Genomic DNA, 23,760 nt, shown 5'->3' with positions numbered 1-23,760 from the left:
TTTATAAGCTGTGAACAGCAGATACAAACCTTATTTTTCCATTTTACTTCTTCAAGAGCGTGAGCACAAAGCGCTGTATCTTGAGCACAAACCTGTATTTAGGAAAGAAATGGCAACAGAAATGGGAATGCTCAATTCAATTGACAATTCTATCTAACTGGGGGCATTTGAAGAGTAAAAGACTATAAAGAATCAGACTTATCAGGAGATTGCAATAATTTAAGGAATAAAATCCAAGGCTCGTATCAGCTGATGTACTAAATGTACATGTACTTTGTGGGTCCTTTGGTTCTCTTTGCCCCATGAGAGAGTCAATGTCTATTTAATTTTTATCACTACTGAAGACATTAGGACATGGGTTAACAGGGAAAATATGAGAAAAGAAAGTTAAAGAAGGCAAACGTGGCATGGGATGGAAAGACAAGCTGTAAACCAGGACAGTTTTCAAGTGAAGTGCAAAAATAATTAGAAAATAACAAAAAAAGAGGGAATATATGTTACTCAGCAGAAACACTGAAAAATTTAGCACAGCCAAAACTATGAGTAGAAACAAGAATGTAAATTATACTATTGAAATAAGAAAAAAAAATACTCATCTTTTGAATTTAGCATATGTAACTTTCCCCCTGTGGTTGTCTAGACACAGATATATCCTTTTTCTTCATTTTGTTTGAAAAATGTTCTTTCCACTTGAATAGGTCAGCTGATAGATAAGATGTAATAACATAATGGCAAACAGATTTTAAATTGCTACACATTTCTGGAGAATGTAGCTTTATATAGAAATGGAAGAATTCTTACATATCTGTGATGTAGTGTTTGAGAGAGTCATCTTGAGGTATTACTGCTGGTAACCAAATTCAGGAAAGCTGCTTGTGTCATCGTGCCAAGGCTGAAAGGAGAGCTGAAAGAGCTCGTGTGTAAGAGACATCCTTGTGGAATTCTTTTTAGGATGCCAAAAAGTCTCGTGAAACTCAGCTGCATATAATTTACTGAAGAATTTATCATGTTTAGTTAAAAAACGTCAATTGCGTTAGTCAAGGCTCTTAATAAAATCCACGTAAAGCCTGGTTATAACCCTAAAAGTGCATCATATTTCATTGTGAAAGAGTGCCGAGTTTGATACTGAGACTGAAAATTAAATATACTGCCGAACACCCATCTTATTAAAATGATCTGCTCTGCTGTCAGAGCAGGTGATCGGGGCTGGTCGTGTGTGGACTCTTGTGAAGAAGCTGTTGGCAAGAAAGATGTTTAAAGTATTTGCCACCTGATTTCTTGTTAAATACATTAAAAGAAAGGAAAAAAACCACCACCACCGTTTTTCAGTCATTAGACATTTTCTTACTTAGCTTCTAACTGTCTGCAGAGAGTTTACTGAAATCAGTGTGCTCCTGCTCCACTCTCTGAGGTTCACTGTCTTTATTACACAGTGGTCTGGCATTATTTTAGTGTTTTCTGTGGCAACAAGACTTTGGTTTGGATATCGGTGCAGAAACTTTAGAAAAATGTTTCAGCTTCCAGGGCTGTTTGATTTTAATCTCCGCTTTGTCATGTTCAGAATTATTATTTTCTTAGGAGTCCTGTGTACAGGCTACATTTCCCTACTTATGTATTAATTCAATTATTTTATTCTTTCAAGACATGTTTATTAGATGGCAAATTGGTAAATTTATACTCACTCACTGTAAAACTTCCTTATCGAGATCTTGAAACTCAAATTTATGCCATTGTAAAGGAACCCTTTCAAGGTCAGCAAGAGACTGCTTTCCAACTGTTCTGCATTAGTTGTGAAATCAAATTATTTTTGGCTTTATGTGCTGCTCATAACCCCCTTGCATTTCATTATTGTGGCTACAGTTTGAAGGCCATTAAAACAATAAAATCAACAGAAATAACAAAACTGTCCTAAAATTTCCTTTTGCTTCCATAAAGTTGGGCACTTGTCCAGGAAGTGCAGAGGGTCTTGGTTTGGTTTTTTCCCATGAAAATTTGTCTTTTGGGGAGAATATACCCACAGAAATTTAACTTCAGAGCAGACCTTTTGAACTTGTGAACTGTTGTTTAGCTCAAAGAAAATTCTCGTGATTTGTGCTCAGCTTGATGGGATTTTGGGAATGAACCTGAAACAAGAACAGTGTTTACTTCAATTTTAATGGGTTTTATTAGCAGCTTCTTTTTCCCCTTCCTCATCTGCTGTGTAGAAACTGCAGACTACTGATTAGGTAGCTGTGGATTTGCACAAGTAATCTTTCTTCAATAGCATTTATTTATTTGTTGATGTTTTCAGAATGAAGCTAGAGCAAGCCTGCCTGGATGAAAACATTTCTCACTCAGGAGGCAGCTCTTATGTCCGTGGCACCTTGAATTTTAAAAAGAAAATTTAAAAATAAAAATAAACATTTAAGCATTTTTTAAAATAAAATTTTCATTTACCAGTCTGAATCTATATGGAAGTTCAGAGGGCAATAACAAAGCAAATGATGAAAAGTTAGATGACAGAAGAATAGAAGCTTAGGTAAAAATGTGAAATATGATTTAGTACTTGTTTCTTTAAAGTGCCCCCTATCTGCCAAATAAATAGTGAAATTCTTATCAAGAAGATGGCTTGATATGGTAGACTGCAGAATTCATCTGAATTTTGCAGTATGGACATAACCTGTAGCAGGGATTCTTTTTGTATGTTTTGGTGTAAGAAAATTAACTACCAAGGTGTTATGTGATTAAAAATCAAGTGAACACAGTTAGTGTTACGTGGCTATAAATAAACAACTTTTTATAGTGTGTTTTTGGAATATGGACTGGGATGTTTGGGTGTGTTCATGAAATCAGGTTCAGCTGTGCCACAGCTCTGTTGTGCACCTTGACTTCTGGGTTTATGGCTGGAAGGAATTGCTGAAGTGGAAATGCTTCTCTCATTTTGTGTGAATTCAAAGGAAAAGGGCAAGGATTAATGTTAAAATAATTGCCTTAGTAAAGAGGATTTTTAAAGCATTGGAGTGCAGAGTGAATATCGTAGACTTCAAAACTCTGTGTCTGAAGTTGCAGATCCTTGTAGTAAATATAAGCATTTTTGGATAGATAGGAAAATCCAATTTTTAAGTTACTTGTAGACATTAGCGAAGATTAAGAATATTGTGCTGCTTCTCTACCAACCATTTTATTCACCAGTATCCACAGAGGATTTGTTGGTAGAGTTTATTCCAAATCTTATGCTCAGGTGTGGTACAGGAGGAGGGCTGCTCTTTTTTATAGCATCCTTTAAAATACAGCACTTCTGAAGTAGCCTGCCTGGCTCTGCTTTCAGCTTGAACAATAAGCAGGAAAGCATTTTAAAAAACCAGAAGTGCCTGGGGTGCAGCTTTTTTCTTCTCACAAGCAGAGGAAAACTTTGTGTATTCATTTGTAAAAAATGAATATATAATAAATATGGAAAGAAGACTGTTAGACAGAGAAAACCAAAACACGGAAGACTTCTCTTCCACTTGTCTGTGGGTGTATTAAAAGTTGTTAATCTCCTGAGGGGAAAAGGTTTGAATATCTGGTTCACAGGATTTTTGCATGTGAATAACCTGACTTCTGATATCCAAATAAATAGTTTCATTAAGAAGCTAAGTGGTTTCTTTATGTATAAAGAGACTTTAAGTGGAGGTAAATGGCTCTGGAACATAAATCATTTGCTAGATTGTTCTCAAGCAGTCACTTGTTAGACAGTTCTCAAGCCTTTTGTCTTGACTCCCTCACCCTAAAAAAAATAAAATTAATAATTAATTTAAAAACCTGCCCAGCAGTCATTAGGTAGGCTAATTCCTAAATCAATATAGACACTATTTAGCAGATCTGTTGTCTTTGTCTGATTTATGAATTGTGCTGCTGAGTGTTGAAACCATATGCTGTCCTGAAAAAGGTTTTCGATCCATTGCAGTGGCATCATGTAATTACAGTGAAGCACATGATGATAGTGTTTAAGCCTCAGGATGCCCTTCAGGGAAGTAGTGCAAATAATTATCTGTGCATAAGCCCAGATTTAAAACAAAAAAAAAAGGGGGGGGGGGTGTAAAAAAATGCAATGCTGCTTGGTGGCCGAGTTTCGCGTATTCCAATTAACGATTTTAGATTTGACTTAAAGTTCTGAAATTGTTTGGAAGTAGGCCATCTCCTGCTGAGATGAAGCATCAGGCCATTTTAAATTAGGCACTGAGCATGCTCCCTCAGGTCCCCACTGTTTGAGATTTTGCAGTGTGTGTCTGGGCTGCCTGTGAGAAGAGCTGTCACTCAAGTGGGGTGGAGGAGAGCACAGCATGCCCTTTTGTCATCCTTCTATCAGTGCACATATGATTCCTCTTGGAACTGGCAAGTGGAGATGTGAGACAAGCCTTGCTGCTTTTGGTGAGTTGATATTCATCTCTTTTCCTTTCTGATGCCTTTAGATATCTCAGATGAAACTCAGCTTCACACTTGGCTCTCTTCTCTGATAATGGTATCTGTTTGAAATGGCTCTGCCGTGCTTCTCTTCAGTGAAATAATATGTGTGTTAATTTCTTTACTGGAGAAGAATTGCTTTTTAAACAGGAATGCTGGGCTGGGCAGAAAAATGAGCGTATTTTTTTTTCCCTCTGACTTCAAATTAGCTAACTATTCTAAATATAGCAACAGTTCTTAAGCCATCCATTGTCAGTCATTTTTCATTATGTTCTTATGAAAACCTGGATTATTTTGTGCACCTCATATTTTAGAGGGAGCTTGAGTAGTCTTGCAGAAGAGAATTATTTAAGACAATGCTGAAAGATATTTACAATACTTGGTTTCAAGACAAATTGCTAAAGAGGGTAAGTTAGGTGTTGTCATGTTAGTTTTGCTGCTGTGCATGTATTTCCTTCTTTAACCAGCTAAGGAATAGAAAAAGGTATCTCCCAGTTCTTTGTTACAACTGAGATTTGGCACCTTGGTACGATATAGTAGGAATTTCTGAACAAATTTATAGTCTTTGTAGTAGTTAAGGTGAATGCTTGATACGGCTTAGGATTTAATTAACTTCTAATTAACTGTGGGGAAGGCAGGATTTATGATTCAAAGTATTATCAGGGCTTAGTTCTTGCACTTGATTTAAAATCTTGTTTTCCTCCAAGAGCATCTGCAAATTCTAACTTTTAGCTTCTTTAATGCAAGGCATTTGACTGGTAGCAAAAAAATCAGTTGACAATATATTTTTAAAACCTGTAAACTGGGGTTGTAAAAAGCAGGGAGTGAATTGATAAACTGACACCACCCACTTCCATTCCCAAAAAAAAAAAAAAAAGTCATTTCCTGATTTCACTTACCTGTGGGTGAATAAAGATGGTTTAATATCATGACTGAGCTTCATGTGTGTTTTAAGGTTTTGGTGTGACACAGTTCATCACTGGAATGAGACTGGAGCTCTTAGTACTGATGCAGTCACCAGTATTTTGGGGTTGGGAGGGGAGCTTGTTTTTACAAGTGGATAAGCTTTACCCTGTTGTGATTGTGGATATATATACTTTTGGATAAAGGACCTGAATTACAATGGGAAAAGCTGCTTGTCAGTGAATTTGCTGAGTCTGACGAAGAGGCTCTTGCCAAAGACAGCCCCTGTTATGATTCCAGCTGACCTGATTTATAGGAGTAGAATCAATAAGCCCTTAAGCTCCATCATCACTCTGACACTCCTGCTTGGGAGAGGGAGGGGATGGAGGATGATCGGAGGATCTTGAGTACTTGAACATGAGTTTGCTTGACCCCCTAATGCGGGCTTTCCGGGGAAAATGATCTAAATGGGTGCAGGAGTTAAGATTTTTGTTAAAGCCTGAGGATAATGCATTTAATTGAGGCCTTCTGGTGGCAAAGGGCTGTCATAACCCATCAGAAAAGCTGTGCTTGGGCTGCCAGAACAGGATTCTAGATTGCTGCTGTGACAAATGATGAAAGAGAGGCAGCCGGGGGAACTGCAGACCTGTGCTGAGCAAAATAAATCACTGTACTGCTGTTGGAGTCCTGGATGCTGAGAATTTTAGACTTTCTGTGCTGACAGACTCTGACCCCCAAGAGAGCACTGCATTTGACCTGAGGCCATGGAGAAAGCTTCCAAAATTAATTGATAACACTAAGATTACGAGTATGTAGTTTGATTAGACGTGTGTAATACCACAAAGTAAAAATCTTAAGAGTTTGGGGTTGTAGAATATAGTAATATATATGAAACAAGTTAAAAGTTTTAAAGCAGAAGCTAGTCCTTCTTCTTCACCTTCTTCTTCACAAGTTTAAGTAGTATTTTATAATTAAACAAAAAAGTCTGCATCGCCAACTTCGAGTGATTAGTTATTAAGTTGAAAACAAAAATAATTTGTGTCATATCTTATTTAGATAGTTTAGCCTTAAAAGACCTTATTTTGTAACTTGCTAGTAAAATACTGCAAATCTCACTGCTTGTGAGACTATAGCATAGATCAAAAAGTAAACATTTAAGCCTAAACACAAAATATCATCTCAAAAACTTTCAATCCCAACCTCAACTACAGCAAAAAAAACCCCAAGAACCAACATTTACTTGTTCCACTAACTTGTTACCTTCAAAGCATTATTAGTTATTTCTAATATTAGTTATTATTTTTAATTATTAGTTATTTCTAAAATGAGTTTTCACTCCTAGCTAGGAAATGTTGTTTGATAGTGGTGGTGCCTTGAGCTGTGTCACAGAGATCTGGAGAATAATATGAAGCTACACAGATTTACCATAGGGCAATTTCTGGACAATCCTAGAGAACTTCAGACCTCTAAGGAAGTTGTACTTCACAGGTTTTGTGAAGGAACAGTTTTAGTCTAAAGGAAAGCAGAAATTTGCAAGTGTTAAACATCACAAGCTATTTTTATAGCCTTGTTCATGTCTATTTTACCCTTCAGGATAATATTTATTCTTCCCTTTGAAGTTAAGTGCTGACTCTGGTTAGTCTTCCAAAAAGCTAAATTCTTACATTATTGTTACAAAGGTTAACTGAATTTTGTAGGTAAGACACTGTCTCCTCTGCAGAGCTTCTCCAGTTTTATTTAACATTCAAGTCCACTTTGTGTCATGGGAAGATCATAAAGACAAGGCAGATTCTTTTTTATCTTAATGGTGGCTGTGCATAAAGAGGTTATTTTGAGAACTCAGAAAACATGACAACAATATATTGCCTTTTGTTTTGCTGCAGTTTTAGTCTGTGCTCGTTTTGTTGGGTTTTTTTTATATTTCTAGATGTGTGTGCATAAATATATGTATAAATATATATATATGCATACATACACAGAGAATATGCAGAGAGGGAGGTGAATGTATGTAAGGGCTGCTGGAGGAACAAGATTATTCAAAATACATTTAAATTGCACCGAATTGAGAACTGAAATTGAATAAAGTGATGCTTTTCCATGCTGAGGAATGTTAATATTCAGTCATTTTAGGCATGTCAGCCATCATCAGGATTTTCTTGTATTTTATTGTGGATCAATATATTGTAATTGGTAATAAAATAGCAGAGTGAAAGGTTTAAGTTCCTAGGATTGTGCTATGTAGATGTTCTGATTTTTAGAAGCTGAAGGTCTCTGGAAGGAACTTGAGGAACTGACTCATGATTGAAAATATATGCCATGTAATTCAACCTGTTGAGTTATGTTTTGAAGAGGATGAAAAACTATTTTTTTTAACACATGACTAAAAAATCACTGACTTCTGTGGCACTTTTTCACCAGGAGAGCAGTGAGAATGTGGTGGTGGCTTTAGTCCTTTTGAGGGAGCACCACTGCTGAAATAATGCTTGAATGAACTTTTTGCTTGAATTTTCATAAATACAGTTGTTTGTACAGGGGGAGAAAATCAGTTAAGGATGTGGAGTGAAGGGGAACCTTTGTATATGTATCACTTTAGCTGCCTGGCAATGGTTTTTTGAATTATTAAAATCTTTTGGACAGTGAAGGGTCAGCCTTTTTCCATTCACACTGTGCTCTAAATAAGAGATTTTACTACTGCTGACAATTGCACATGCTCAGTTGGTGTGCCAGATGGAGAGGATGGAGAGCCTGTGACAATTTTATGCTGAAGGTTGTGTCTAAAAACCTTGTCAGCATTCTGCATCAGATCTTGACCTATTTTAGACAATTTGCTACAATCTGATACTGCCATTTATTAGTGTTTTGTTTTATTTTCTTATGAAGTGTAGGAAGGAGTGGAGCTATGTTTCACAAGGATGAGCTAAATTTACTTTTCCAAGTGGAAAAGAATATCTACACCAGTACTCATTTAAAATAATTGGCTCTAATGTTAGCCATGTATAATTAAGTCTGAGATTTTATGGAAAAGCAAAGAAGGCATTATTAGTTCTTTCTACATGTGTCTGTTATAAGTTGAGGAATGGGTTTGTTAAAGTGAAAACCGAAACTATTTGGGATTGTGTTATTTTTTTAAAACTTTGGCTCTTTTTGTACCAAGAGAGTGGAAATAATGAGCTGGCTAAGTCCTTGCTGAATGAGCTAAAAATTGTCTACTTTTTCAGTACACTGAAGTTTAAAATGGGTATTAAATACAGTTCTGTGGATTCTGGCAGATTTTTACCATGAATACACTAGATCATTGCAATTCAGTAGTGAATAGGTATTTATTGGGAATATCTGTCAATAAAAATTTAGCAAATGATTTTGTACAAAGGAGTTGTTTGGAACTTTTTCAATTTCCTAAAAGATGACCAAGAGTAAGTAAAACATTTCTTTTTGTAGATCAGAATATCCCTGTTCCCAAGAACATAGGGAAGAGAAAAGGGGAAGAACAAAAAGAAAAAAAAATACAGCAATGTTCCTCAGAATCATACATAAGCTTGAATTTTTCCAGTGTGTTTTCAGTAAAACATTTCTTTCCTTATGTTTATGCATGTTTCCATATTTTAAAATGTTTTCAGGATATTCAGTCTTATGCACATTTCAGTGCAGTGGTGAGGAGACAACAGTTTAGTATTTAAACATGTCAATGCCTTTAAGAAGACTGGAATTGCTTTGTGCTTTCCTTAAGCTAATCTGATTTTAATGGAAGCATGTACCATACAGTGACTTCATTTTTTCTAAGCCAATCAAAACTTGATGCTCTTTCAAAGTATGACCCATTGAGGAGAAAAGAAAGGAAATGTTAATAATGAAGTACTTCAGGCCGCTTGAAGGGACTTGTGCAATTAATATCTTGCTCAAAAAATCGAATCAATTCATATCTTGCCTCAAATATCAAAAGGTTTCTATGTTTTATACTTCCCTGTTTATATGGAAATTATTAACTTAGTCAGCATTTCAGTATTTTCAGTCTTTAAGTTTATTCCAAATTTGGCTGTCTTTATATTTCAGATGGTTCCTTTGCCTCTTTTGCCATAATATATATAATAATATGTACAGGGATTTTTTCCAGGCAATTACATAGGTATTATAACATAACCATATTGGTAGAAAATCTGTCATTTACATGAACATTAGCGTATGGGCAACTGAATAAAAACCTCTTAATCAGTGAAAACTGTGTTTGGTGACAACACTGAGCAACATCTTTAGTGGAAGGACCTGCAAGGTTTTTCTGGAACAGGATTTGCTATGTGGAGTCTTGAGGTCTCTTTAAGTGTGACCCATGGTTAAGATAAAAACAAAACCAGCAAAATGGATTTATTGCATTATTTTAAATGGACATTTCTTTTTGACAGGATGGGTTCAGCATATGATGGGGGTTTTGGAGGGGAAAAAATGCATGGAGAAACAAAAAATACAAAAAGGTTTTAGGAGCTGTCATTAAAATGCAGGATATCAGTATAAGTCTTAACAATTTTACTCAATAGAAATTTGTCTGATATGAGACATTGTATCTTGCCTGGGAAATCTATGTTAAACTTTTTTTTTTTTTTTTTTTTTTTTTTTAACTGTTCTGAGAAATAGGATGATTTTTTTTTTTTTTTTTCCTTCTGGAGAAAATAGCCCAAGCCATCAAGGTTGTCATAGCACAGAACGAAAGGCATGACTTAAACAACACCAGTTTTGGTAATACCATCTGTTTCAGCCCACTCTGCCCAGTGCATTTGTTCTCTCTATGAGCAAAGACAAGACAGATATCCTTAGTAGCCCTCAAACTGAGGCTGTCAAAATAAGTTCTTTAATGCTGCCTCTGAAAGTGTCTCCAAGTACAGTGTGGTTCTGGCCATGATGTGCTTCCTGCAGGAGCAGCTGAATTGGATTTCCAGCTGTCTGAATGATCAGAAATAGGTTGAGAATGTTCCTCACAACCTTCCATTGCAGCATTAGTATCTCACAGTTGCATTTAGCTGTTGCATTTAGCTGTTTTAATGGTGGGGAGTATTTTATATCATGACAGTACAAATTTGGAATGGAAACAGAGGTTTATGTAACATTAAGCTGTTGTATTTAGCTGCTGCTTTAGTTGTATTTAGCTCTTTATTTGTATTTATCTGTTTTAATGGTGGGGAGTATTTTATATCATGATAGTACAAATTGGGAATGGAAACAGAGTTTACTTAACGAGGATCACTGGTGAAGCCAAAGGGCACATTAGCAATTAGCTTGATGATGACTATAAGATACCTCAGGCACTGAAATGCAAAGCTGCACCTGGCCCCCTATTTTGGAAGAAAATCCAAATAGCCCCAGAGAAACTTCTTCTTGCTCATGAAGCTGGATTGATTTCAATATCTTAGCTAGCAGATTTGCATTATTCCATTTAGAAATTCTGTTCTGGTATCTTACATGGCCCTGCCTTGTAACAGGAAGTTTAAGGTCCTGAATTCATCAGCTCAGGGCCCTGGGCATCAAGATGTTCTTGTCTCATTGTGTCCTGTAACGATTCACATTCACAGGACAGATTCAGATTGATAATTTCTCATCTCTTGGATGCACTTTATTTCATTACCTTGTCTGTGTTGAAACCAACCAAGTAAGAACCGTTTCAATTTTGTTAAGACAGGACCATTAAATGTATTAATCAGTGTGGGACTTCAACAGAATTAGATTTATTTAATTTCTTCATTTTATGTTGTAGTGACATGTCTAGTAGAGTGGTAATGTGTCATTTTCTGGCAGCTGTGTTGAGGCGATATTGAGAGTCTCTGACTGCATTCCCCTTCTCCATTTTCACACAAAAAGTTATGAAAGCTTCTGCTGCACCTATGGAAAGCTGGAACAAAGTCAAAGAACTATGTGAAAAGTAATAGCACAGCAGCCAAGAGAAGCTCAGAAATGTCAGCATCATGTGAGTGCAAGGGGTGTATCCATACCTGCATGTGTAAATTTAGCCACTGCTTTACACTAAAAACTACCATGATGTAGTTTCTCTGCACTTCTAGACTCTAACACTTCTAGACTTTCTGATCCAGAATGCTCTTTAGCTTCCCAGGCTCAATTTTTTGTCTCTTGTTACCTCCATAGTTTTATGTAAAAGATTAAATGAAAATGGCACAGCTGTTTACTTGAAAAATATTAGAAGAAAAATACTTTCAGTAGTTTTAAAATGTTTTCTAGCTGGTTCCCTGCAAAGCTCTGATATCCCTGTGGCATTGAGGAAAAGTTTACAATTTGAACACTGGACACTGGACCTTTTTCACTGAAAAGCATTTCAGTGTCTGCAAATAGTCTACATTTTCTTTACTTTTAACTTGGGGGACGTCATGCACACACCAGTAGCGTTCTTACTGATAAAAATGAAGACGCTGTGACTGGTGAATACACTTCCACTTCTCTGCAGCTTTCTCGTATTGAATGAAAATAGAAGAAACCCTTTTAATTGAAGAATTACAGTAATAAGGAATAATAATTAGTAAGACCCTGCTGCTCTTTATCTAGAAAAGAAATTAGTTGAAGACAAGAGATTCCTTTGCTGATCCTGTTGACATCACAGTCCTTGGTCTAGAGGCAGAAATTATAATTTACAGGTTTAAAGTTATTGATAAATAACTTTGGCATGTCAGATCTATGTTAGGAACAACTACCCCAATATGCAGAATAGAGACGCTTATAACTTGTAACCAGATGTTTTTTCAGACTATACTGAGTCTTTTATGACACCAGAGATGGTTATCAGTAATTCTGTTTCTGTCCAAACATTGAATTAATGTTTTCTGACAGGCAGTATCCAATAGATGTGGATCATCAGAATTCATTCTGCAAAGAGCTGAACTGTTTGCAATGTGAATCTTGTTATAATTATTGGGGAAAATGTGTCTTAAGCTCAAGTAGTGAATATTTGATAGTCTGCTTATTTTTGAGATATCAAAATGACTGACCTAACCTGACTGGAATGTACTTACAGAAACCATGCCAGTGAAGCTAAGCAACTGCTGTGCACTGGCATGAACATTTGCAAAATCATTAAAAGACAGTGGAGAAAAATCCTTAGAAAGCTGCTTGCCATACTGTCATCTTAATCCTCAAGGAAAGTCTGCAAAATACATTTGAAAGACAAGCATGGAAATGAAATTCAAAAAGCTGTTAGGTCTTAAAACTCACAAACTCAGTGGTTTTAAAGCACATAATTCTTTTGGCCACTTCAGCCAATCCCACCAATTTAGCACCTTCCTTTTTAGGGAGAGACAACAAGGAAGAATAATATAGAATGAAATTAACAAGTCTTGCTCCCCTTTTCTGGACTCTAAAATTCCTTGTCTTCTCATTGGTGTGATGAACACACCTAATTTCAACTCGGCAAGGTGAGTTTCACCTTTCCTGACTCAAAGAGCAGTGCTGCCTTTACGTTTGAGCAATAGCTCTTTGCTGGTCACCCATTTCCAGCATTCTCCATGGATGTAATGAAAGATCCTTGTGCAAACCTTGCCTTGCTGGCTTCAGTACAGCTTGTGGTAATGCTGATATCAACATGTTTTAGTTTGAAAAGACAGGTGTCTGCTAAGGAAGGCAGGTGCCTCCCTTGAAATGGAAAATGTAAACCCTCTCCCTCTGAATTGTTATAATTCTGAAATTAAGGGGCTCTCAGGCAAAGATGTAGGAATAGGAATAATGGTTCTTAACTAAGAAAATTAAAAATACAAATGCAATAATACAAGAGAAACCAAACTACTGCCAGAGTCAGAGCAGGCCCTGGCAGCCTGTGGGTCAGGGTGGTGGCAGCAGTCCCATTCCATGGTGGCTCAGCCCTCCTGCAGTGCCAGCTGTGCTTCTGCTGGAGCAGGGATCCTGGACAAGGGTGGAGTTTTCCTCTGAAGCTCCAGGGCTCTGGAGATGGGCCTGGTCGTCCTCTGGGAATGCAGTGGGGAAGAAAGCTGCTCCTGTGGGAATGCAGTGGGCAAAGGCTGCTGTGGTGTCCCAAAGGTCAGATTGGATCCAGGTAGGAATGCTTGGCTCCTCCCCCTGGGCGGAGCCTCTCCCCATGGGATGATGGAATTTTCTCAGCCGTGCAGGGACACTCAGTGGCCATGAACAGAAGAGATCTCCTGGAGGGAGGATGGGTTGTGGAAGGGATAAAGAAAACTGCCCAGTGAGCAGAAGAGAACTGCCCCACGTCTCACAGACAGGAACAGAATACACAACCCCAGCCACGTCTTTCCACCTAAGACACAAGATTTGACATCATTACTCCATTACTTACTGACAGTGAGAGTCCCTTGTTTAGTTCCTCAGGATAAATCAGGGATGTGATGTCTGGCTGGAACCACTTTCTGACAGTCCAAGGGCTTTAACTCAGTAGCTCTAAAGAAACTTGAACTATGCAAAAATATTGCAGGCTGCTATTTCTCTGCTTTAGAAGTAATTCCTGGAAATAAGAGGAAAAGCTCCAGCGTAGAAAGAAGTTCTTTAGGTGCAGTTTTGAACCATATTAATTGCAATATCATTTGGGGCTTCTCTAACTTACTAGATAGCTTTGACTTGGTGTAAATATTGCACATTTAACTATATTTAAAAGCAGCACAGCCTACAGATGATTTTCATTACCTATATTGGAAAACTTTTGGGCTGCATGAAACCTCAGGTAAATTTTAGAATTAAGTTTTGGGTAATCTTATGAGGTTCTATTTGTGGGCAATGGGTTCAGTTTGGACCAGTGAGATTCAGTAACTGATTTTCTTACATATGATGTTTAAAGTCTTGTGTTAATGTTTTGGACCTTCAAATGTGGGTTCAGTGGCTCACATCATTCAGTGTATGAAATAAAAAAAAAAATCCCTGGGGTTATTTTCTTATCATTTCTTACTGAAGGTAAGGAATCACAGGTGCCACTAATATAAGCCAAAAATATTTGAAATAAGGCCATTTTGCAGTCAGTCTTTGAATATAGAAAATTTAAGATATATATCCTCAAATTACACTGTCAGAATTATTTTTTACATTGTCATTTTGTTCATCTTTCAGGAAATAGTATTCTTATTATGTTAACTTTTTAAAGACTTACTGAAGCTTAAGAGAAAGGAAACATTAGAAGGGCAGTAAGAGTAGGCAAGTGATATCTGCATGGCAGCAGCTTCCTGTGACCTTTTTTTAAACAGAAGATTGCTAGTGATATTTGTATCAAAAATATTTTCATTTTTAAATTGTTTTCCTTTATCATAACCCAAGAAAATTGCTGTCAACTTTATGATTATAGATTAATTTTAAATGTTTCCATTAGCAAATACTTTATCAATTCCAAAAACTCTTTTTGCACAAAGCAAGATTAATGTTGATTTAGACCGTGGCTTTTTTTTTGTAGAATAAAAATCCTTTGCATACTGGAAATTTTGGGTTTGAAGAACCTCTGAGAACAGTGCTGTATGAGTGTGTGATGCTGTTCCAGTGGCCTCCTTGTGGATTATATTTGGGTTTTTGCCACTGGGGGGAGCAGAAGACTGTCACAGGCTTCAGGGAATGGAATAAGTGTCTTCCATTTTGGAAGATGCAGGCCTTAGTGATGAGTTGTGGGAGAATGTGGGTCCTTCATGTCTGGCACATGCTTGAAAAATCTGTTTTCCAGTAAATAAAATCTCTAAATAATCAGGTTTCATGATGGCTCTTTCCTGAAGAGTTGCATTCTGGATTAAACATGAAGTGCATTTTAGAAAAGCAGGGGAAGGAGCTAAGGGGGCTTAGAAAAAGGAGGGAGAGGAACTTACACAGGCAGATAGTGACAGGGTGAGTGCAGTGGTTTTAAATTGAAAAAGGCAGGTTTAGTCGGGTATTAGAAGAAATTCTTGCCTGGTGAGACACTGGCACAGGTTGCCCAGAGAGGCTGTGAATGCTTCATCCCTGAAAGCTGACAGGTTGGACAGGGCTTGGAACACCCTGGGATCATGGAAGGCGTTCCTGCCCATGGCAGGGGGTGGAACCAGAGGATCTTTAAAGTCCCTTCCCATCCAAACCTTTCTGTGATTGAGTGAAGAGTACGTTCTGATGGTGTTGGCTTCAGCAGTGAGCTAAAATTCCCTGAAACATTTTGTTTCGGCTGTTGCCTTATGGCAACTCCAGCAGCACGAGAGTGTAGTTCGCTTTAATAAAAGATGCTGTAGCTGAGAAATGTATGTATGCTTGTAAAACTAATGCATTCTTTAACCAGACATTTGCTTTACTCTTGGTCTTTCAGCAGTAAATCTAAAAATGCTGTTCCCTTCCCCTGAAAGCGTTGGGAAGGAGGAAACATTCACTTTGTTTCTTTTCATTTTCAATGCATAGAATCAAAGGCTATATGTATATAAACTATAAACATGTTATTCTAGAAAGACTACAACTCTAAATGCTGCCTGGTTATTCCCAAGCTCATTTAAGGTTCTCTGTCAGTGTATTTTTGTGTCATGTAATTGGGAAGAAGTGCCCCGTGGGCTGTTGAGGCCTTGCCTTGCCTGCTGAGGTTGCTGGACTGGTGATGTTCATGCTGCATGCAGTTTCCACTACCTGTCTTTAACTTCTTTGATGTTTGGGACAGAACAAGGCATTCCAGTTGCAAGCCAAGGTTGGGCTTTCCCTTTGGGAAAACTTGTTCTGTCTGTACTGTCAACAGCAAGCAGTTGGAATTCCTGTTTTCAAATTCATTATAATTTTTGCTCACGGTGTATAGACCTTAAACTAAGCAGGGCAAGCTTAAAGAAATATCTGGGTAACACTTCAGTGCTCTCAGTCATACATTGTGGATACAGCAGAAATATCAGATGGCAGCTCCCAGTAGATCCTGGAGCATTCCAGCAACCTGGACCAGTGATGTGTTTCCTATGGGGTCATTTGTTGTTCCACCTCTTCTTTTTTTTTATTGTTGTTTTGACAGATATAAGCTGCCTTAAGACCCTTACCCCTCCTAGGTTGACTTTTTTTTTTTTTTTTTTTTTTTTTTTTTTAATATGACATTCACTTTATTTTTGACTGATGCTTGAAACAGCCATGGATTATTATTCTAGGAACATAAACAGCTGAGGGTGCTGAGTGAGCTGACAGATGTCACCATGAGAGTGATTTTTATCAACATAGATAACCCTGATGACTGCAAATAGACAAACATTACTGTGTTTTAAAAAAAAGGCAAGAAAGGGAATCCAGGGAACTAAACACTGGTCAGCTTCACCTCTTTCCCTGAGAATATTAAAGAACAAGTTCTCATTTAAACTGTTCCTAGGCATGTGAAAGACTGGAAGGTAATTGGAAACAGGCAGCACAGATATATCAAGGAAAAATCTTGCCTGACCAAGCTGGCTACCTCCTACAGTGACTGCCTCTGCAACTGAGGGGGAAAACAGTGGAAACCACATATATTCAGCAAGGCTTTTGATGTATCTTCGTGGGGTACCTTTGTGTCTGAGTGTGGGGTATGGATTGGATGAATGGTGAAGAATTGACTGCAGCATAAGCAATCAATAGTTTGAAGTTTCAAGTCAGTGGCTGTTTACAGGGAGTCTTTCCTGGAGTTGCTGCTGGGGGTGGAACTATTTTGTCACTGATCAGCAAGTCAGTTCCTCACACAGGAATGAGGCTCATGCAGAAATGTCAGACGAACAAGACTCTTGGTGGTCATCAAGTTCAACCTCATGCTCAGAGGTAAATCCAATGCCAGATCAGATTGCAAAGGCCCTTGTCCAGTTGAGTTTCAAAAATCTTCAAGAAGGACTTGGAGTCATTTGCTGCTCAAGAGGCTTGGGTTTTTCACTACTGTTTTTATTTCAGTCTGTTAGAATGTGCTTTATTGCAGTTTATGACCATTGTGCTTTTTACAGTTCTGAAAAGAGGCTGTCTCATTTATAAATTCCATGTAGTTAATGAAAGGCTGCAGTTAAGTCCCTGCTGTTGTCATCTCTTCAGGCGAAACACATGAACCCCTTCAGCTTCTTCTAGCACATCATGTCTCCTGGCCCCGTAGCCTGAATTCTGTGAATCTGTCAATTCCTGGAGTTGCTGCTGGGGTGGAACTATTTTTTCACTGATCAGCAAGTCAAGCAGAGCGCAGCATCAGCAAGTTCCTGGATAACAGCACCCTTGGGAGGAGGGCTCAGGGTGGTCACCCACAGGGACCTCAACAAGCTGGAGGTGGGAGCAGAGTGGAGCAGGCTGGAGTTGAGCAAAGGCCAGTGTGCAGATGGAGGAGCAGCACCCCAAAAATGGCCTGTGGGTACTGGTGGGAGACAAGCAGGATGATGTGCTGTAATGGGGATGAAGGGTAACTGTCATGGGGAGAATGGTGATTATTGCCATCTCTTCTGGAATAATCTCTCTGGTTTTGTTCACATCAGTGAGAGAGAGAGAGGGAGACAAACATGAGTGAGTTCAGCACTAGCAGGCTACAGGGCCAGGAGATATGATGTGCTAGAAGGGGATTCATCTGCTTAGCCTAAAGAGATGACAACAGCAGGCACTGAACTGCAGCCTTTCATTAACTACATGGACTTCATAAATTGTCTTGGTTTGAAAAGCCAGGTGTCTGCTAAGAAAGGCAGGAGCCTCCCTTGAAATGGAAAATGTAAATCCTCTCCCTCTGAATTATTATAATTCTGAAATTAAGGGGCTCTCAGGCAAAGATGTAGGAATAGGAATAATGGTTCTTAACTAAGAAAATTAAAAATACAAATGCAATAATACAAGAGAAACCAAACTACTGCCAGAGTCAGAGCAGGCCCTGGCAGCCTGTGGGTCAGGGTGGTGGCAGCAGTCCCATCCCATGGTGGCTCAGCCCTCCTGCAGTGCCAGCTGTGCTTCTGCTGGAGCAGGGATCCTGGGCAAGGGTGGAGTTTTCCTCTGAAGCTCCAGGGCTGCTGGAGATGGGCCTGGGCTCCCTCTGGGAATGCAGTGGGGAAGAAAGCTGCTCCTGTGGGAATGCAGTGGAGAAGAAAGCTGCTCCTGTGGGAATGCAGTGGGCAAAGGCTGCTGTGGTGTTCCAAGGTCAGATTGTATCCAGGTAGGAATGCTTGGCTCCTCCCCTGGGCGGAGCCTCTCCCCATGGGATGATGGAATTTTCTCAGCCGTGCAGGGACACTCAGTGGCCATGAATAACAGAGATCTCCTGGAGGGAGGATGGGTTGTGGAAGGGATAAAGAAACTGCCCAATGAACAGAAGATAACTGCCTCACCTCTGGCAGATGGCAATAGAATACACACCCCCAGCCACATCTTTCCACCTAAGATGTAAACGTGACAGACTCTTTTCAGAACTGTAAAAAGAGCAATGGTCATAAACTGCAAATAAAGCACATTCTGACAGATTAAAATAATAATAATAGTAAAAAACCCAAACCTCTTGAGCAGCGAATGACTCCAAGTCCTCCTTGAAGATTTTGGAAACTCAACTGGACAAGGGCCTTTGCAATCTGATCTGGCATTGGATTTACCTCTGAGCATGAGGTTGAACTTGATGACCACCAAGAGTCTTGTTCATCTGACATCTTTGCATGAGCCTCACTCCTATGTGATGTCTTTTTGACCTAAGATTTTTGTGTATTACAGCATTTACACTGACTGTCCATAAGGCAGCCTGTTCAACTAACAGAAGCATGTTCCCTAAATAAAATATCTAAAGACATTAGTAAAATAACTGAGTAAAGATCTTAGTAAGTTAGATGTGAATATAAGCCCCTCAGTTCTGTGGAAAATATAGTTAATATTGCCATGTGGTTGACTGTACATATGCGCCCTGAGCAATTTTATTTTCTCCTGCTCCTTGGGCCCAATTATGTTGTTTTGTCCCTGTATTGGTTTGGCTGAAAAAAAACAAAATTCTTCTCAAAACCAGCAAATTATGTTAAGTGGAACAGTCCATAACTCTCTAGTTCAACAATGACAAAGTGTGTCCTGTTGTCCTATTCTGATTTAGACTGTTAGGATTAGTCTTAGCTGTCTTATATTTTTAGGAAGTTAAGCTCTTTGTTGAAAACTGTGGTGCTTCAGCACTGACTGCAATCTGTTTGAAGGTCGTCAGAAATAACTGGTTTTTAAATGAAGTTGAAAACTGGAAAAAAAACAGAAGGTCCATGTAATTAAATATTAAAATTTTCTCTTTCAAAATCAACCCTTATATTCTGGTAAGCTTCTGTGTCTCAAAACTGGTAGATCTTTGTCTTCCAATGTCATGTGCTAATGCTTCATCAAGTCTTAACACTGAACTCAGGCCTGGAGGGTATTAATGAAATTTAGATTCTTCTGGAAATACCACAGCTCTTACAATGAGAGGCTTTAATGCCACAGAACTAACAGGAGATTGATTACTTCTATAAAACTTATCATATTCTATCAAAAAAAAAAAAAAAGAAAATTGCTAACTTCATTTCAAGCAGTGGATCAGTATTGTAAATTAAATGTGCCACGCAAGAGAAGGAGGCACAGTCTCTAATATTGACCACTTAGCACATGACTGATGGTAGAACTCTTACATTTTCTAACTTGTTTCTGCATCGTTAATATTTGGCTCAAGTCTCACATTCCATACTTTTTTGGAAAAAACAGCATTTCACAGGTTTTGCTCTCCAGATTTTTGCTATTCTAAGTGTGACAGGTGAAATTGGTTCAAAATAGGTCACTTGCCTTCGGGGTTTAGCACTTGTGGATTTTGGAGCCAGCCTCTTTCTGACACAGAAGGGTTTGATGATCTCACCCATTAGCTCCGTACAGGCTTCTGGCAGGAGTGTCCTGGGCACTGGTTGAGCACTTGGCTGCTTCTCTTTAACCACCTCCTTCCTGGCCCCCACGGCAGCTTGTACCCTGCGTTTATTTGTAGCTCGTTCTGCCCCCCAGCTTCTGCTTTTGATGCTGCTCACACTGAAAACAGAGGGATAACACAGGTTTCAATCCCCATTTTAAGCCTTTTCTGACTGCCTGCCACTTTTGGGGTGATTTCCCAGTCCTATCAGAAGAATGTTTTCTGTTGTTCTAACTTGAGTTGCCATTTCTTTGCTTTGAAGGCTTCTGTGTTCCCTCTAGTTGGTGACTTTATGCATTCCTTAGAATTTCTCATCTTGCACGTGTGGGATCACTTTTTAAAAAGAAGCGATTTGTCTTGTGAATTTGCTTTTTTTTTTTTTTTTTTTTCTGCAAGACTTGTCTCTTTACAGCTCACATATTTTCACTAATAAATGTCCAAAATCCAGGCCTTCTCTGTGCAGGAAGGCTTGCACTGCCCTCAGTGTAGTTGACTAAAGGTGATGCTTGCCCACACAGTGCCCCCGTTGATTGCTAACCAGCTCTAATTTGGGATGCTGTTGGCTCAGGACTGTTGGAAATCTGTGGGCTGTCATCTTTAAAGATGTGTGTGATGCTAATTTGAAAATATTCATGAGGATGATCTTTGATGTTTAGGGTTTTAATATGAAAGATCTCTGTGCTCTAGTCCAAAATTTGGGATTTTGTAGATGACCCCAGACATCCCTTCAACTGCAACTCTGCTTTTTACTATTACAAAAGTGAATTTTATGCCCCAAATAATTTATTAATGCTCTTCATCTCCTTCTTGCTTTATGTTTTTAAAGGAGAGTATTAGTCCCTGTTTTTTCTGTCCTGTACAGAAATTTCCTGCAGTGCCTGTTGTGATCATTTCTTTCCTTTCTGTGGTGCTCTTCACAGTGTTGATAGCTTCACATGCTGCATTAGGAGTTTGGATACATCTATTTCAGTATTAAAAGTTCCTGATTTTAGCACACAAGCATTATGGTTTTTGCTCTTTTTTTTTTTTTTTTCTTTTTTTCTTTCCATACCAAAAAAAGTTTCCCAGTGGAGTTGGGCAAAATCCTGAGGATTGAGCTTCCATTGTGGGGCAAACCTTGGGGCAGAAAGTAGTCAAAAAAAGGAGAAAGGTGACCTGGCTGAGGGCCACTCTGCCAGGCCAAGAACTACTCAGCTGAGTTAGCTGGAGCTTTGTAGACAGATGCCCAGTGCTGCTGTGGTGCCATCTTTGCTCTTCCCCTTCATTTCATGAAGTGTTTTCTGACTGTGGCTGCCAGAAAGAAAATCTTTGCAGGTTAGAGATAATTAGAAGAGCATATTTAGATAACATCTGGGGCCTTTTTTGTGTTTTGTGGTTTGGGGTTTTTTTTTTTCACTTTTTTTCTGACTGTAATAGTTTGTCTAAGCTGGAGATACACTGTTAAAATCTGTACTATTATCTCCTGTTGAAACTCAATCCTGTAGCTAAACATATTTTCTGTCATCTAGAAGATGAGATTTTATTGGTAGGAGAGAGTCAATAGTTTGGAGCTGCAGTAACATTTCAGGAATAAGTGACATCACTCTGGTATCAGCTTTCTCAGAGTCAGGCAGTCCTGACAGCTAAGTTGCTTTTCCTCTGGGTCAGGCTTGTGCAGTACTCATTGGGAAACAGCTTCCAAGAGAACAGGGTCGTCCCTCGCATCCTTACGTGTGTTTTCTTCTTTGTGTGTCAAGCTTGTGGTAAAGAATTCATGTCTCTGGAGACAGGTGAGTAATTCTTACACATTTTAATGATTGCTTTTCCTAAGACATAAAGTATTTCCTCCCACTTTGGAAAAAAAATGCTCTTTTTTTAGTTTTTTTAATCCAGCATTCAGTAACTCACAATACATGCAAAGCAGAATACAACTTTGTTAGCGTTCAAGTTAAGATTTTAAGTGGCAGCCTAATTGTGGGTAGAAGTTGTGTTTATTACTTACTGTAACTGTGTCTAACTTCCAAGATTTTTATTTAGACATGCTTGTCTGCTAAATCATGTGACAGAGATTGAATGTAGCAGGAATTTGAGATTTTTTTTTTTTAATTATTAGCTTGCAGTGCTGAATGGGAAGTACTTTCCAAATAGACACTTGTAAGGTACCTGATTTTAACACACGGCTCATATGGCAGTGTTACTGGATGCCAGGTTTCAGATGTCATTCTGGGGGGTTGTAGATGTTTGTGGAGGGCACAAAACAGAAAACCAGGTACACTTGCAGTCAGTGTATATATCTGTGTGTACATCACCTGCAAAGCTGGCTGTTAATTTCTGTAGGGATGTCATATATTGAGCTGCAAAATCTGTCAGTAAAATAATCATTTCGGAAAAAAAACACCAGCCAACCCACAAAACAGTATCTGGTTGTAGCTTAGGATTCAAATAACTGAAAAACACTTCAGTTTCCACTTCATGGTAACTGTTTTCTCTTGGTAGGAGAAATATAAAATACATGTCTTCTTTTCTCCTCCCTGGCAGTTAAAAGTCTAACTGTAGAAGTGCCGCAGTCCTGAGGCACTTGGAGCTCTTGTCAGTTTCCAATCTTGAGAAGGTTCTTATTTTTTATAGCTAGAAAATTACAGCACACTTACCTCCAGAGAGGCATTTAGCAAGGGAAGCCCAGGGTTTTGCTATGTCACTTAGGTTTTGGTTTCTTTTGGTGTTCCTTTAAGGATGACAAGTCTTGATGGATGAATACATGCAAAAAAATGTCTTATTCATCTGTTTGAAGATTCTGGGGAATACTGCAACTCATCCCAGTAAAAGTTAGGTATTGATTTTCATCAGGAAATAATTCCAGACTGAATTTGGATGGTCTGAATCAGAGCTGTGGGTGGATGTAATACATCAGCTTCCAGAAACCTGTGCTTAGGGTAATTTCATTAATGCAGCAACTGGCAATTCTTGTGGTACAGCGGTGTGGTGGTGATGTATTGCAGATGCAGAATTGATGTAATATTTATGGTTTACGTGATCTGGAAGATGACTGTTAGCATTGAAGTTCCTTTGTAGCTCTGACTCTTCATGTAGGTGGTTTGGCTCCCAACCCAGAACTAAAAACAATGAGCTGTGGGAAAAGCTTTTGAAATTCTGTTGTCGTGAATAGAAAAACTATCTTCTGTGTCATTTTAGTTCCCAAATAAATTCTGATGTTGCATTTAGATAAATTTTAATGTTTCATTTAAGTGAGATACTTATCTTACCAACCTGGTACTTTTTTTTTTTTTTTCCTCTTAAAGCTTGATAAGTTAAATTTTAATGTAACTTCTATCACTGGTTTGTTTTGTTGTTTTTTTTTAGTGTGATTTGAGCTTAGCCATAATAGGTTTTATGGGCAGTTATATCAAACTGTCTGCAAAGATGTTTAAAGTGCACTGTGCTTTTTGATATATTGAATGTACTATTAGATGGAAATAAATACAGAGGCTATGCACAAAAATGAGGTGCTGGTAGCATTTTAGGTTTGGAATTGTATAGATTGAATGGCACAAATAGCTGTTGTGCTGTTCTCTTGACACCAATTTAGGATAGTACATAAACTTCTAATTTGCTGCTTTGCTTTAGCAAAAAAAACCAAAAAACCCATGCAGCTATACATTTAAGTTAAT

The 23,760-nt window shown here is 38.4% G+C and overlaps 1 protein-coding gene across 26 annotated transcripts in view; it reads left to right on the top strand.

Annotated features, from left to right (window-relative positions):
* The window catches only part of PLEKHA5 (pleckstrin homology domain containing A5), a 160,977-nt gene that overhangs the window by 55,109 nt on the left and 82,108 nt on the right, over positions 1 to 23,760 (top strand). The window contains exons 4-5 of one of the 26 annotated variants that reach the window (XM_068191907.1): positions 4,328 to 4,389; positions 14,723 to 14,985. The exons of 22 other annotated variants lie outside the window; for them this stretch is intronic. In XM_068191907.1, coding sequence (XP_068048008.1) covers positions 4,328 to 4,389; positions 14,723 to 14,727 — 67 coding nt within the window. In that variant the 3' untranslated portion in view covers positions 14,728 to 14,985. Of the gene's footprint in view, positions 1 to 4,327; positions 4,390 to 14,722; positions 14,986 to 21,676; positions 21,883 to 23,760 lie in introns of those variants that run through there. 3 more of the 26 variants (XR_010999538.1, XM_068191901.1, XM_068191900.1) reach the window with 3 other exon arrangements.

The sequence above is a fragment of the Anomalospiza imberbis genome, chromosome 5, assembly GCF_031753505.1.
Source record: "Anomalospiza imberbis isolate Cuckoo-Finch-1a 21T00152 chromosome 5, ASM3175350v1, whole genome shotgun sequence".
Lineage (NCBI taxonomy): Eukaryota > Metazoa > Chordata > Aves > Passeriformes > Viduidae > Anomalospiza > Anomalospiza imberbis.
Note: the sequence above shows the minus strand (reverse complement) of the source record. Positions and strands in the feature narration are given on the sequence as shown.